The sequence below is a fragment of the Felis catus genome, chromosome F1 (genome assembly GCF_018350175.1).
Source record: "Felis catus isolate Fca126 chromosome F1, F.catus_Fca126_mat1.0, whole genome shotgun sequence".
NCBI lineage: Eukaryota > Metazoa > Chordata > Mammalia > Carnivora > Felidae > Felis > Felis catus.
The window spans coordinates 7,410,168-7,426,405 of NC_058384.1; the positions used below are offsets into that span (position 1 = coordinate 7,410,168).

The 16,238-nt window shown below is 40.3% G+C and overlaps 1 protein-coding gene across 4 annotated transcripts in view; it reads left to right on the forward strand.

Moving 5' to 3' along the window:
* Positions 1 to 16,238, forward strand: part of PLD5 (phospholipase D family member 5) — a 423,318-nt gene that overhangs the window by 248,635 nt on the left and 158,445 nt on the right. For all 4 annotated transcript variants that reach the window (XM_023247983.2, XM_023247982.2, XM_023247984.2 and 1 more), the window contains one exon: positions 7,444 to 7,555. In XM_023247983.2, coding sequence (XP_023103751.1) covers positions 7,444 to 7,555 — 112 coding nt within the window. The remainder of the gene's footprint in view (positions 1 to 7,443; positions 7,556 to 16,238) is intronic.

Here is a 16,238-nt window from a genome sequence, read left to right on the forward strand (position 1 = left end):
CAGCTATTTAGTGCTGAAAATTTCAACAAAGATAGTAAGTAAATAAGTGATCAATCTTGAAGATAATTGAATTAATTGGCAAAATAAATAGGAAGTTGAGTCAAGACGGGATCCATGCATATATGGTTTTGTCTTTTAAATCATAAATTAAAGAAAAAAATCAAAAAAGAAAAAAGAGAGGGAGGGAGCCAAACCATAAGAGACTATTAAAAACTGAGAACAAACTGAGGGTTGATGGGGGGTGGGAAGGAGGGGAGGGTGGGTGATGGGTATTGAGGAGGGCACCTGTTGGGATGAGCACTGGGTGTTGTATGGAAACCAATTTGACAATAAATTTCATATAAAAAAAGAAAGAAAAAAATCAAGGCAAGTGTATTGTTTTAAAAGGACATCATGGCTTAAGATAAATCCTAGTCTTGTTTTCTAGTAACTGTGTCATCAATAGTTTAATATCAGTCATCCACCCTTTTATACTTTGAAACTTTATGTGCACATATAGATACATGTGTACATGTATATGTGTGTATATGTGTGCATCAGTGGGTAACAGCATACCTAAGATATATTATCACACACACACACATTTTGGTGCTTATGTGTCTTTGGGATGCATTCTAGTTGTGGGGTTACTGAGTGGAAGGCAGCAATGTTAGAATGTCCTGTCCCCAAATCATCGATGGGAGTAAAGGTTGCCACTCATAAATATTTTCCAGTCTCCTGCTTACAAAGAGAGATGTCCGTATTGCTTTGCATTGTGATTTCCTTGGCTACATGAAGCATCCTTCGTGTCCAATAGCCACACTTTGCCCAACTTGGATTGGGCTTTTGGTCTTTTCTTATTAATTTGTATACATTTTTTGTAGAGTACAGCTATCAGGCCCTCCCTTCTTCTCATCTACATAGCAACTATTCCAAATTTTTACTGTTTCTGCACTTACTTTGTGGTATCTTTCTGTATAATTTTTTAACTTTGCTAATTCTGTATATCTTTTATTGCGTCTATGTAGCTAGCTTGTGTATTAGCTTCCTGTGGCCAGAGCAACAAAGCACCACAGACAGATGGCTTACAACAACAGAAATTTATTTTCTCCTGGTTCCGGAGGGCAGAAGTCTGAAATCAGTTTCCCTGGGCTGAAACCTAGGTGTCAGAGCAGAGCAGTGCTCTGTCCTGAGGCTCCAGCAGCCCCCACTACTGGGAGAGAACCCTTCTCACCCCTTCCAGTTTCTGGCAGCTGCCAGCGCCCCTTAGCTGGTGGCTCTATCCCTCCAGTCTCCAAGGCTGGCATCTCCAAACACCTCTGCCCTGTCTCCAGGTGGCAGCCTCCCCTGGGTGTGTCCAATCCCTTTTGCCTCTCTGCCTTTCTCCTACAAGTACACTCATTACATTTAAGACCTTCTCAGATAATAATCCAGGATAACCTCATCTCGAAATCTTTAATCGTATCTGCGAAGATTCTATTTCCAAATAAGGTAAAATGTGCAGACTCCAGATTAGGACCTGACATTTTGGGGACCATTATTTAGCCTCCTATAGCTTGGTTAAGGTCTGCCCTACTTGAAGATGGAACATACCTGTCCATGCTTGCATAGATTTTCTTGAAAGTATTGATATGTTTTTATTTTCCCTGGAAGCATATTTTTCTAAGTGGTGTAATATAGGGGTCTTTTCAATTGTGCCAGATTTAACCACTTTATCTTTTTCAGACTGAATTAAAACAGTGCCTTTGTTATTGATACAATCCTGTGTGCACCATTTCTGGATTCTCTCTTAAGTTCCCTTCTGTGTTTATCCATTCCTATGCATGACTTTATATTTTTTATAAAGCTGTAGACATTTACGGTCATAAATTTCCCTGACACCAGATATTGCCTCATTTCATGGTCTTGCTCTGAAGTACCCACCTACTTATAGCTTTCCAGAGAATACAGAAATTCACTTTTCTTTTCTCCTATGATGTACAGATAATCTGAGTAAGTTACATTTTCAAGTGGATATGATTTATGTGTTGCTTATTAATTGTCTGTTTCTCATTTTCTTGGATTATGATCAAAGAATGAAGCTGGTAGAATATCTTCCTTACACTTTGTTCAGGTTTTCTTTCTTTTAAAAAAAAAAAAATCTATGTAAATATATATAAAGATAAGTTTATTTATTTTGAGAGAGAGCAAGAAACAGTTAAGTGTGCAAGCAGGGAGGGGCAGAGAGCGAATCCCAAGCGGGCTCCACACTATCACCACAGAGCCCAACACGGGGCTCAAACCCACGAACCGAACTGTGAGATCATGACCTGAGCCAAAATCAAGAGTCAGACACTTAACTGACTGAGCCACCCAGGCGCCCCTTGTTCAAATTTTCTTAATGGCAGTTACAGAACAGATTTTCATGATGTTCTACAGACAAGCAAGCGATTGTTTTGAGGGGTTTCATATATAAAATGAGAAATATGTATAAATGTAATATACCTAATCAAGTTTGTTGATAATATTATTTAATTTTCATATATTCTCATTTATTCCTTTTTAGGTCACCCACTTGTGAAAGACATATTTTGAAGTATTATATTGTTGTAGTGTTTTAATTGCATTACTGTTAGCCTTTGCTTTATATATTTAGATGCCATGTTGTTTGGTACATACCAATTTATAACTGTCACTGCTCCATAAATTGTGCCATCGCAGAATAATTGCCTACTCTTTCTCATCTAGCTCTTTTAAGCCCTCCCAACTCTCATTCTAATTTTTACTGAGATTCTTTATCCTGTTTGTTGTAGACCAGTGTTTCTCAATCTTCTTTTTTCTATCACCTTACTAAGGAGACTTTTTAGACGTTTTTTTCCCTAAACCTGCACCCCCCCCCAACCATGAGATTTTAATACCACAGATATGTTGCATATTTATTGTATATATATCTGTGCTTTATTTATAAAAAGAATAACTTACACACACATGCACACAGTGAACAAACTCATCCCCTTTAGGGTAATAGTGCCTCCCACTGAGAATCACGTAATAGATTCTCAGTAGAACAGTAGACCTTCCCCTGTAATGTGTCTCTTCTATGTCAAGAATCTTTATTTACCAGGTACGTCAAACACATAATCCATATCATCTTGCTCATCACTTGTCTCTTATCCTTTTCATCCTCCTTGATGGTGATTAGTGTCCTTTACTGTTTAATTAGATTCTTTCCTTGAATATGTCCTTCATATGGGTTATGTAGGTAATATAGTTTCTAAGTCTGTATATATCTGCAAATATTTCTCTTTTTTTCACCCTGGTGGGTAAAATCTTTGAGTAAAGCATTCCTTTGCTTTAGTTATTTTTTCTTTTATAGTCTGTAGCCACCATGTACCAAGTTAGTGTTGCCAATGGTTGGCTCCATGCCAGTCTGATCCATTTTGCTTGATAGGTAGCTTTTGTTTTTGTTTTGTTTTTGGCCGGTTTTTAAGAATTTCTCTTTCTCTTTGCTATTGATCAGTGTCACGGAATGTACCTAAATGTGTCTTTCCGCACTGCATTTACCTTCATCTTCAATTATCTTTTCAACATGTAGGTTTATCTTAAAAACTGAGAACAAACTGAGCACTGATGGGGGGTGGGAGGGAGGGAAGAGTGGGTGATGGGTATTGAGGAAGGCACCTGTTGGAATGAGCACTGGGTATTGTGTGGAAACCAATTTGACAATAAATTTCATATTAAAAAAAAAAACATGTAGGTTTAGGTCTTGCCTCAGGTAGGACAATTTTTCTTCTGCTACTTGAAAGCTTATTGTTTTTACCTCTTTTTGTCTTCCAATACACCTATGAGCCACATGTTATATATCCTCAATTTATCTATCACCCTTTTCTTCCCTTGTCACCCTTATGTTTTCGTGTGTGTGCATGCGTATGTGTGTGCACTTTGAGGTATTTCTTCCTTGAGGTCTTCAGACCAATGATTTGGGTCACAACAGTGGCTATGCTGTTCTTTAATTATTATTCTAATTTACTTCTAAAATCACAGAGTGTTAGTCCCAGCCATGCTTACCTGTCCTTGAATACTTACATTGTGTTTTAGCTCTAGTTCTGTCTTCTTGAGTTGTTGGTATCATCAAATGCCCGCTGTGTTCAAGCATCTTTTCTCTTGTTGGGCCCCTTAAATGCACTTATATTTGACTTTATCAGATTAATAGTGGCTTCTTCCTTTTAGGTAAAGGAGGGACAGTATTGGGTGGTTAACTAATCCCCCTCAATACTTCATACTCCAATCTCTAGGCAGGCTGCCTGGGCTTAATTGGCTTAAACTGCTCAACATGCCTGAGCCACTGACATCTTCAAGAGGATTCATTTAATTTTGAAATGTGGCCTACTGTTTCTCACCAGGAAGGGCAAGTTTTTAAATTGGTTGACCCTTGAACAACAGGGGTTAATAGGGTACCAACCCCCTGCATAGTTGAAAATCCACATGAACTTTTGACTCCCCAAAACTTTGATACTAATAGCCTCCTGTTGATCAGAGATCCGACTGATAACATAAATAGCCAATTAGCACATATTTTGTATGTTACGTGAATAATAAAGTAAACTAGGAAAATGTTATTAAGAAAATCATAAGGATGAGAAAACACATATACAGGACTGTGCAATATTTGTCAAAAAAAATCCGAGTACAAGTGGACTTGTGCAGCTCAAACCTGTGTTAAGAGTTAACCATACTGATGTTTAAAAACCAAGGAGCTTTTGTATTCCTTTATAACAATACAGTGAATAGATTTAACTCAGAAAACAGTAGCCCTTACTACCGATCTCGGCATGGAGAAGGTGTTTCACACCTTTGTTACTACATTCTGATGTCTTAGCCAGAATGTGTGGATAGGAAGGTAAGACACTGAAAACAGAGAAGTTCCCCCCAGGCCCAAGTTCATTACAATAAGCACTATAATTAACAATTTTAAGAATCCTTGGTGTAAGTAATCAGCACATACTAACAGTAAAAATAAGCTTTATTTAATGACAGTCTGCCAGTATCTGTAGATTTGGGAGTTTCTATTTTCATCCATGTTTGAGATTTCTGGTGTTGACAAAAATAACACAGTGGGAATCAGTTTAAGGCACAGAGCCAGAAATACAGATAGGTTAGAAGATCTCCTATGTTTCATTTGTACTAAATACATTGTGAACTAAGAACCAAAAAAAAAAAAATGCATTTGTGTAAAAATACCAGCTCGTTACTGGTGAGTCTCATCAAACACAAAGCATATAAGCCTTTTCTCTGTGTGAAGGGGAAAAGTACGAATAATCTGTATGACTATATGATGACCATGAATCTGGGCTCCAGAAATCTGGACCATGCAGACATCACCAAGCATCCCAGGGTGTGTGACGAGATTGTAGTGCACGTCAGTGGAGAGCCAGAGCTGATGAGGAAGGTCATCTTGTTGATAACCCTGCAGGAGAACCACAGAGCCCCCCACCTGGATGTCCCTCTCGCCTGTATCTGAGCCTCTCACTGCCCAGCCTCTTATCTCTGTGCAATAAACCTGAAATCTACATGGACCCTGCAATCTGCAAGTCAGCCTGTTTTATTTCTTCTGTCCTCTGTCTCTCCATATGTTTCTCTCTCTCACTCCCCACTCCACCTCTTTTAAATTAGCAGTTGACAACAGTCCGCTGCCCTCATTCAGTGCCTCCTAGGAAACCTGGTCTGCTGTGAGCCTGCCTCCAGGCTCTGGGTGCAGAGTAATTCCATGAGCTCCACCTTTGGCAACCTCGGTCAGCACACTTAGTTAAAGGAAACGGAAACCTCTGTGCCTGCCGTGGGGTACAACTCCCATTTATGCCAGACACTCCTGCCTGCCAGGTGGCCCTAGCTCCCTCCTCCTTACCTTCCAAAGCTTTAAGCTTTGATCTTTGGCTTCTCTGTTTTCTGAGGCTGAACTGCAGGAATCACACACGACATCCACATTTCCTCCCTTCTGCGTTCTCAGTCTCCATCCTCTGTACGTAATCATTAGTAACGGTCCATTCTTTTTTTTCTTTAATGTTTATTTATTTTTGAGAGAGAGAGAGGATGAGCAGGGGAGGGGCAGAGAGCAAGGGAGACACAGAATCTGAAGCAGGCTCCAGGCTCCAAGCTGTCAGCACAGAGCCCAATGCTCAAACTCAAGAACCTCAAGATCGTGACCTGAGCTGGATGGGGTGACTGAGCCACCCAGACGCCCCATTAATGGCCCATTCTTATCAAAGCAGGATAAGACTTTGCCACTTGGGGGCCATTAAAAGCAAAGCCTTATTGCCTGTCTGACCCCGGAAGGCATTTGAGTTTGTGGCTGAATAACAAAGATCTGAAAAATCAATAAAAGAAGACCGTTTCCTTTTATGATAAGGAGAGGGAATCTATGAACACACACAAGGGGAAATAAATAGGACAGGCTTGCAGTCCACTCCCTGAGATGATATGATGGCTATAGACCAACCTCTACTCAGAGGCTCCTGGAGAGTAAAACTTACAATAAAAATTTAATGCTTGTGAAAATGTTACAGAAGCAAAACCTTTACTTTTTATTTTGTATTTTTGTTTCATCAGTTTTAGATTGTGCTAGTAATTACAGAGTGCTAGGAAGAACATTAGTTGGATTCAGTCAGACAGGTTTTTTTTTTAATTTTTTTTTTAATGTTTATTCATTTTTGAGACAAAGAGAGACAGAGCATGAACAGGGGAGGAGCAGAGAGAGAGGGAGACACAGAATCTGAAACAGGCTCCAGGCTCTGAGCTGTCAGCCCAGAGCCCGACGCGGGGCTCGAACTCACGGACCGTGAGATCATGACCTGAGCCGAAGTCAGATGCTTAACCGACCAAGCCACCCAGGCGCCCCCGGTCAGACAGGTTTTAAACCAGAAGAGGAATTCAGGCAAATCACGGAGAAATCACCCTGACTTTCCCCATAAGAGCTCCCACTGGAAGGGTAGTTACCTATGACTAATGCCTTTAATTCTCACAAAAACCTTCTATGGTAAATATTAATATTATGTGCATTTTACTGAGGAAGAAGCTGGAGGTTAGTGAGATTCAGAAACACAATTTATAAACTGGAAAACCAGCTTGCATCCAGGTCTGTCTCAGCCCAAACACAACTGTCTAATATTTTCTGCTGCCCCTTCATGCGTAGGTAACGCAGAATTCATGAAAAAGTAAAAGAAGTGTAGATTTGCCCTGTAGCGTCGAAATTATGATGGCAAGAATTGTTGGGTTGCATAGCACTCAAGAAAGCATAATCTGTGTCTGCTACTACTGTGTTTATGTAACTCTTTTGAAACAATTTTACATGAGTATCAGTTGCTGAAGTGCTTGCCTTTTAAAATTTGAAGGAATAATTTCAATTTTTAATAAGTTTATTTATACCTGATTAAAATAGCATACGTGCAGGGCTTCTGACTTTCCTTGTCTCTGAATATTTTTTCCTAGGGTCAACGTCTCTTCGAAAAGCTGCTCCAACTGACTTCGCAAAATATCGAAATCAAGCTAGTGAGTGATGTAACAGCTGACTCAAAGGTATTAGAAGCCTTGAGATTAAAGGGTAAGGCCAAGGTTGCTATGCTACTCTACCCCTGGGGATTCTGTTAAGATGTCTTTCATTTCGCTTAAACTAATACATGATTTTTTATAGTCGACACATTGCGTGTGATACACTTCTTATTTCTCCTTTGAAAAATAGCCCGATTACCGCCTTTAAATGAGAGAACTAATTAATCAATACTACTGGGAGTTTTTAAATAGTGTTGTTGCATATTAGTTTATGCAAAATAATCCCCTGGCCATTAAATGATAATTAACTAGAAAGAAGACTCTTTCCCTCTCCGAACACTTCTGTGATGTGATTAAAGACCCACTTCTTTGAGCAAACATTGGATTGCTGTTTTCCCCTTGTCCTTCAAATGGAAGTTCTCCTCGTGCAACATCTTCTTTAAAATAATATAGTCAGATGGAGGAGTCTATGAAACCTGGCCTAATTCATGAATTCTGAGATAATTCCACAGAGAACGTCATTCATAGGCCACTCTGCACTTTGTCTCAAAATCCCATGAAGACGGGGAATCATTATGAAATAACTTTCTTCATTTTGCTTTGTCTTGACTAACTGAACTCACTTCCAAATAGTTTTTATGGCTTTATAAAAATTTTGGCCCCGAAGTGACTCTTTGAACTGTAAGCATCCGAACGGACATGGCAGGTGTGAGCCAGGGAAAATGCTTGAGCTGCCCAGCCTCCCCGGGGGGAAGACAAGGCATTGGCCCCAGTGAGTGTCGGTGTTACCTGATGGCACTGCATCTCGTGTGTGTGCTCCTTAAACATGCTGGGCACTTTTGCTTGTCATCTTTCCCAGACTGCTAAGTGAAAACACCTTCTGGAAAATTCAATGGACTATAAAGCAAAGGGTGAACCCAAGTGGTCTTTCCTTCTGCAGAAGGAAAGTTGGAAGCGATAAAGCCTACAGAAAGACATAAATACATAGAAGACATAAGCTTGGTCAGGCTCATGTGTAATATTTGTTCTGTGTAAGGAAAGTCGAGGTAACTTAGGAGATACTGTTAGGCCTGAAAAGCTTTGGTATGCCACCTGAGCACAGCATAATATTTTTTGAGAAACAGTGGATTAATATGAATTAGAAATGTGTTACTACTTTTCCTGTTTAAAAAATGTGAGATTGGGTTCCCACTCAGATAAAATCCATTATCTGACACATTTTTAGGAATGGATTACTTTGGGCTAACTCTGGGTGCCTGTATTTGCAGATAAACATCCCATGGCATTTGCTACCATACACACACACACACACACACACACACACACACACACATACACACACACCACCTATACACACATACCCCACATATACACACACACCATAAGCATCTGACGCAGCATGTTGGCTTAGCTGACACACTTCCTTCCCCTCCCTTCTTTACCTGAGTTCCCACCTTCCCAGCCTCTCAGGCTGCACATCTGCATCAGAGAGCATAACTCTGTGTGATTTCCAACCCTTGAAATTTGTGGGAAATTACTTCATAAATTTTTTTCATAGAATTAAATTTGCCATGTAAGTCTTTCTTTTCCCTTTCCTTATTTTTTTTAAAGTTTTATCTATTTATTTTGAGAGAGACAGAGACAGTGGGAACAGGAGAGAGGCAGAGAGAGAGAGGGAGAGAATCCCAAGCAGGCTCCGCACTGTCAGTGCAGAGCCCAACAAGGGGCTTGAACTCATATACTGCGAGATAATGACCTGAGCCAAAACCAAGAGTTGGACACTTAACCAACTGAGCCACCCAAGAACTCTTCCTTATTTTTAATTTATATTTCAGTTAGTTAACGTACAGTGCAATGTTGGTTTCAGGACTAGAATTCAGTGATTCATCACTTACGTGCAACACCCAGTGCGCATCACAAGTGTCTTCCTTAATACCCATCTCCCATCTAGCTCATCCTTCACCCACCTCTCTCCATCAACCCTCAATTTGTTCTCTATTATTAACAGTCTCTTGTGGTTTGTTTCTCTCTCTTCTCTCCCCTCCCCCCATATATTCATTTGTTTTGTTTCTTAAATTCTACATTATGAGTGAAATCATATGGTATTTGTCTTTCTCTGATGACTTATTTCACTTAGCATAATACCTTCTAGCTTCATCCAAGTCATTGCAAGTGGCAAGATGTCTTTTTGGTGGCTGAGTAATATAGACACCACATCTTCTTTATCCATTCATCAGTTGACACACATTTGGCTATTGTTGATAATGCTGCTATAAACATTGGGGTACATCTATCCCCTTTGAACCTGTATTTTTGTATACTTTGGGTAAATACCTAGTAGTGCAATTGCTGGATCTCAGGGTAGTTATATTTTTAGGTTTTTGAGGACCCTCCAGGGGCGCCTGGGTGGCGCAGTCGGTTAAGCGTCCGACTTCAGCCAGGTCACGTTCTCGCGGTCCGTGAGTTTGAGCCCCGCGTCGGGCTCTGGGCTGATGGCTCAGAGCCTGGAGCCTGTTTCCGATTCTGTGTCTCCCTCTCTCTCTGCCCGTCCCCCATTCATGCTCTGTCTCTCTCTGTCCCAAAAATAAATAAATGTTGAGGACCCTCCATACTGTTCTCCAGAGTGGCTGCACCAGTTGTCATTCCCACCAACAGTGCAAAAGGGTTCTCCTTTCTCCACATCCTTGCCAACACCTGTTGTTTCTTGTGTTGTTAATTTTAGACATTCTGACAGGTGTGAGGTGATATCTCATCATGGTTTTGATTTGTATTTCCCTGATGATGAGTGACGTTGAGCATCTTTTCATGTGTCCATTAGCCATCTGGATGTCTTCTTTGGAAAATTGTCTGTTCATGTCTTCTGCCCATTTCTTAAGTGGGTTATTTGTGTTTTGGGCTGTTAAGTTTGATGAGTTCTTTGTGGATTTTTGATTCTAACCCTTTTTCAGATATGTCATGTGCAAATTGATGTCTTCACGGCTTTCATCTTTGTTTTTTGTTTTTGCATTTTATCAGCTTCTAGCCTTGGGCAGAGGATTAGTCTGAAAGTGATGTTCATAGCTGAATGAGCATCCTGTGTGAAATGGCTTCTCACTGCCTGATGCCTCACAGGCAATCTAATGTGATGTGGGACTGTCACTGAGTCCTGTTCCTTCCTCCATACTTGCCTTCACAGGGCGTGGGTCACCGGCTGCCTTCTGAGCTGCGGTGGGCAGTGGGGGAGTATTTCCTTCATGTTCTCCTCTCTCTGTTCATGCCTCCCAGCTGGTGCCTTGGAAACTCCCCACCCCCCCACACCAAACTGCATGCTGGTAAAATCACATCAATGTGGTTTTATGCTACTAATACAATGTTTATTTCTGGCTGTGTTTTTCAACCATGAGCAAAATATTATTTCTCAGTCATACTACTGTGTTTTTTTTAAGGTTTTATTTACTTTTTTTTTGGAACACTTTTAGGTTTACAACAACTTTGAGAGGAAGGTACAGAGATTTCCCACATACCCCCTGCCCCAACACACACACACAGCCTCCCCATCATCAACATCGCTCACCAGAAGGGTCATGTGTGAGCCCACATTGGCACATCATCATCACCCAAAGTCCACAGTTTACCTCAGGAATCACTCTTGGTGTTTTACATTCTCTGGGTTTGAACACTTATGTAATGACATATATCTATCAACGTAACATCATACAGAATATTTTAGTGCCCCTGAAAATCCTGCCCATCCATCTCCCATCCATCCATCCATGTGCTCTGCCCGTCCGTCTCCCTACCTACTATGTTTTTAATCTTTGTAGTTATTGTTGCAATGAAATTTATAATTAAGAAGAGCTGTTTTTTTCTTTGTCTTTCAAAACCATAGCAATTCAGTGTGCTTTCATATAATAGGACTAAAATATTTACCCCAATAGCCTACCAAAAATTATGAATAAAATGTTAAGCCAGAAAATATAAATTTCCTTTTGGGAAAAACGAGACTTTGCCTGTTCACTATTGGATAACTCTCTAATAGAACGACTCATGAGATAAAAGTTAAGGATTAAAATGGGTGATCTAGAAATAAAGTCCGCAGTTCTTAAAAAAAAAAAAAAAAAAAAAAAGGGCAAAGCACTCAAAATAATCCAGGATCTGAATCTCCTTTTCAGTCTCATTAGTACTATTTTCTGTTGTTGGCTTTCCAAATATCTGAAAGATAGTTGTGGTTTCCTAAATATAGCATGCTTTTCCAGGGCTCTATTTCCTAACACACACTTTTCCTTGTGCTTGAAATACCCTTTCTCCCCTTATCAATTTGCAAGCTCTTCTTTGTCCCTCAGGGTCCATGTTAAGCCTTACTCATAGTATTTCCTTCAGACTTCCTCTCTTTTTCTCAGATGGTCTTACCGTCTTCTTTTCTTCCATTGTTCATTCGTTATTTGTTCAACAACTGTCCTTGAATATCTGACAGGTACCTCCCCTGGGCTTTAAAGATAGAAACTTGACGAAGGCGTGAGCCTTCCCCTGACTTCAGAGAGTTTATGGTTTGCCAGAGCAGACTGACATTAGTGAAACAAAATGATCCAGGAATTCTTGAAACATCTACGCAGAATCCAATTTTTCTGAATCACTTTTTGCATCTGAGTCATGGATGCGTGTGTTTTCCACCCAACACGTCTCCACCATCAAGATGCTGATGATGTTGTAACTTTAGAAACAGACTCCCTACTATTGTCTCTTCTCTCTAAGTAGACTTCTGTTCTGCTTATTTCGGAACCTTACCAGAAAATGTCAAAGGAAGATATTCTGACAGTAACCAAGCCTCACAATCCTTCCTCAAAGAGGCTTTAAGTGGTTTGTTGACTGAATATTGAGAAACCGTAGGAGCCCTGTCATGCCACTGGGAATAACAGCTAAGACCTGAAGTGACAACTCGGTCACAACTGTCACCCTGTCTACCGCAATCATACGATGCGTACCAACATCAGAGTTGTGAAAATGTGAAGCCTGCATACTTTAGAATGAGTGACGTGTGGTAATGAGGGTTACTTTAAAATTCAGCAATAAATTTCAAAATTCAACTTAGAATCCTTAGCTTTAGTACATAATTAAATTAAAGCTGATCACTCTTGGGGCGCCTGGGTGGCGCAGTCGGTTAAGCGTCCGACTTCAGCCAGGTCACGATCTCGCCGTCCGTGAGTTCGAGCCCCGCGTCGGGCTCTGGGCTGATGGCTCAGAGCCTGGAGCCTGTTTCCGATTCTGTGTCTCCCTCTCTCTCTGCCCCTCCCCCGTTCATGCTCTGTCTCTCTCTGTTCCAAAAATAAACAAACGTTGAAAAAAAAAATTAAAAAAAAAAAAAAAAAAGCTGATCACTCTTAACACTGCACCCAGGGAGGTAGATTCTAACCCCACCTTCTGTAACAGGACTTCCTTGTGGTGCAGTAACCATACTCTGAACAGAAAGTCAGAGAATCCAGGCTCTGCACGTTCTTAGGAAACACAGGGATATCTTAAACAGAACTCGTGATGCTGAATGCATGCAACGATAGGAAATTTTCTTGTCCAAATGAATGAACAAAAGAAAAAACCCTGCCGTATTCCCTGAAATGGGAGAGGTTATGCAAATCAAGTTTTTGTATGAAAGTTCTATGGGAAAACGATATCATGAAATCAGAAGCCCGAAATACACTAGAGAAGAGACAATCTCCTGGGGTAGAGAGAAGAAATCAGAATCCATATTCCAAGGTAAACAGCATGACGGGATTGCAACCCAGTGAAAGGAGGAGAGGTCATCCTGACAGCTTGGTTCCGAATAGGAGAGGAATGGACAATGCTCCTAACTTGTAGGTTAAACTCTATCACTAGGTGCTGCTTGGCCTTTCAGGAAGAAATTCGTCCTAAAGCTTGGGAGACCTCCAGCAAGACCCGCACGCTGTGCCCCTCCCTTCTGAGAGTGCAGCTTACTGTTGCTCAGGCCTGTTAGCCCAGTCCTGGCTCAGCTGGTGTTTCAAGCTCTCAGTCTGTTAGAATCAAACTGCCCTGCTCTCTCAATCCCTCCTTTAGTGTGCATGCAGACATAAGGGAGATCAAACCTTCGGGTTAGACCATGCTGCCTGTAGACGCTTGTGACATCTTTAAGGAGCAGATAACAAAACTACTTTATGGAGTTGTATGTTGTTTAGCCAGAGCATTAATGTGTGAAGAGTTTCTTTCCCCTTTGGTTTTTTAGATGGATGGGTGGATGACAGATAAGTAGACGGACAGATTTGCAAATCTTAGCCATAGCATTAATGTATCAAGAATTTCTTTCCTCGTTGGTTTCTTTAGAATATATGGATGGATGGATGGATGGATGGATGGATGGATGGATGGATAGATAGACAAAAACATAGATGGATGGATGGATGGATGGATGGACAGATCTTTAAATCTTCCATGAGATTTAAAAAGTTAAAGTTCTAGCTTTCTCACTCTTTTCATCGACATAGTTTCATTTCTATTACTCTTTGGCCCTCAGCCCTCCACCTCCCCTCATGTGTTCCTTTTGTGAACAAATCCATACATTTGCTGGGTGGCTGGCTGTGGTTTGAGTAAAGCTAACCCCGATGGTCCCTTGTTACCACTGTATGCCAACCAAGTGAACTAATTAGACAGAACCTTACCCATGTTGGTGAGCAGACAAGAGCAAGAGGACCCTAGCAAGCACCTGTTGGTTGGCCATCTTCAGCTCATCCTGGCATCCCATCCACAAAGCATTGAACACAGAGTATCTATTTAATTGGCACTTTCTGGTGACTAAGCCTTACTCATTTACATAAGAATTTTGATATTTGAAATGAGACTGAAGCCCTCTCACTCTTCTTCATAACAATTCCCTCTTTTTTTTTTTTCAACGTTTATTTATTTTTGGGACAGAGAGAGACAGAGCTTGAACGGGGGAGGGGCAGAGAGAGAGGGAGACACAGAATCGGAAACAGGCTCCAGGCTCTGAGCCATCAGCCCAGAGCCTGACGAACTCACGGACCGCGAGATCGTGACCTGGCTGAAGTCGGACGCTTAACCGACTGCGCCACCCAGGCGCCCCTCAACTCCCTCTTTTTAATAAAACATCAATGATATTTTATTTCTGCATGGTTGTTTAATAACCTCTTTTAGAACAGGAAGTAAAAGTTAGCAGTTACACATATCAAACATATTTATGCTTTCCAAAAGTGTTCAGATTTGGTGTTGGCAAGCTTGTCTATTGTAACGAGTCTCATAAAACTCCAAAATATTTCTTGTAAAAGAAAATATTGTCCTAACCAATAGAAAATCCTTCCATTTCAGATTTTTAAGTACATAAAGTGTAGAGGTTTTTTTCAAATCAGAAGAGTAGCAAAAAGCTTTGATATTAGACCTGCTATTCCCTTAATGTCTGATTTTAATTTTGAATTATCTGCTCAAGATATTAGAAAAAAAAGATTACCATAAACTAGCCAAATAGTTGATAGAGCTACATCTGGGTGATTCTAATTGCTTTTCTAGAGCCTTTAATGCTATCTATGGAGAAGTTGCATTAACTTATGGGTGCGAATCTCCACATTTTAAATATTGCACAAGTAGTACATGTTTCTTATTACCCATCAGTGTGTTCACAAATTCTTCATAATGCAGAGCTTGGCCTCTAGAGAAAACATAGGCAAAGATTTCTACTTGCCAGTGGAAAACTACTTTTTTTTCCTCCAGCTTTATTGAGGTATAATTCAAGAATATAATTGTATATATTTAAAGTCTACAGTGTGATGATTTGATATACATCCTTCGTGACACGATTACCACGTTCAGGTTAATTCACACATCCATCACCTCACGCAGTTACCTTTGTTTTTCCTTTTTGTGATGAGAACCAACTTAAGACCTACTCTTTTAGTAAATTTCAATACTACAAGACAATGTTAACTGCAGTTACCATGCTATGCATTAGTTCCCCAGAACTCATTCCTTTTGTAACTAAAAGATGCTTCTAGCATCTCCCCCATCTTTGCCCATCTACCTGGTAGTCATGATTCTACTCTCTTTCTGTGACCTTGACTTTTAAACTTTTTTTAGATTCCACATGTAAGTGAGATGACAAGTATTTTTGCCTTTGTCTGGTTTATTTCACTTAGAATAGTGCTCTCTAGTTCATCCATGTTGTTGCAGATATCAAGATTTCCTTCTGTGTTGTGGCCGAATAATATTTGTGAGTGTGTGTGTGTGTGGGCGCGCGCACCACATCTTTATCTATTCATCTTTGACAGACTGATAGATTGCTTGCATATCTTCACTATTTGAATAATCCTGCAATGAACGCGAACATCATATCCCTTTGAGGTATTCATTTTGTTTCTTTTGGATCTATACCCAGAAGTGGGATTAGCTGGATCATACGGTAGTTCTTTTTTTTTTTTTTTTTTTTCTTTTTCTTTTTTTTAGGAATCTCCATGGTGTTTTCCATAGGGGCTGAACCAGTTTACAACAGCGTACAGAGGTTCCTTTTTCTTCACACCCTTGCCAACACTTGTTATGTCTTGTCTTTTTGATAAAAGCCATTCTAACAGGTGTCTGGTGATATCTCGTTGTAGTTTTGATTTGTGTTTACCTGATCATCAGTGATGTTAAGAACCTTTTCAGGGTAACCTGTTGGCCATTTGTATGTCATCTTAGGAAAAATGTCTATTCAGGTCCTTTGTCCCTTTTTTTAATCAGGTTGTTTTTTTACAGTTGGGTCGTAT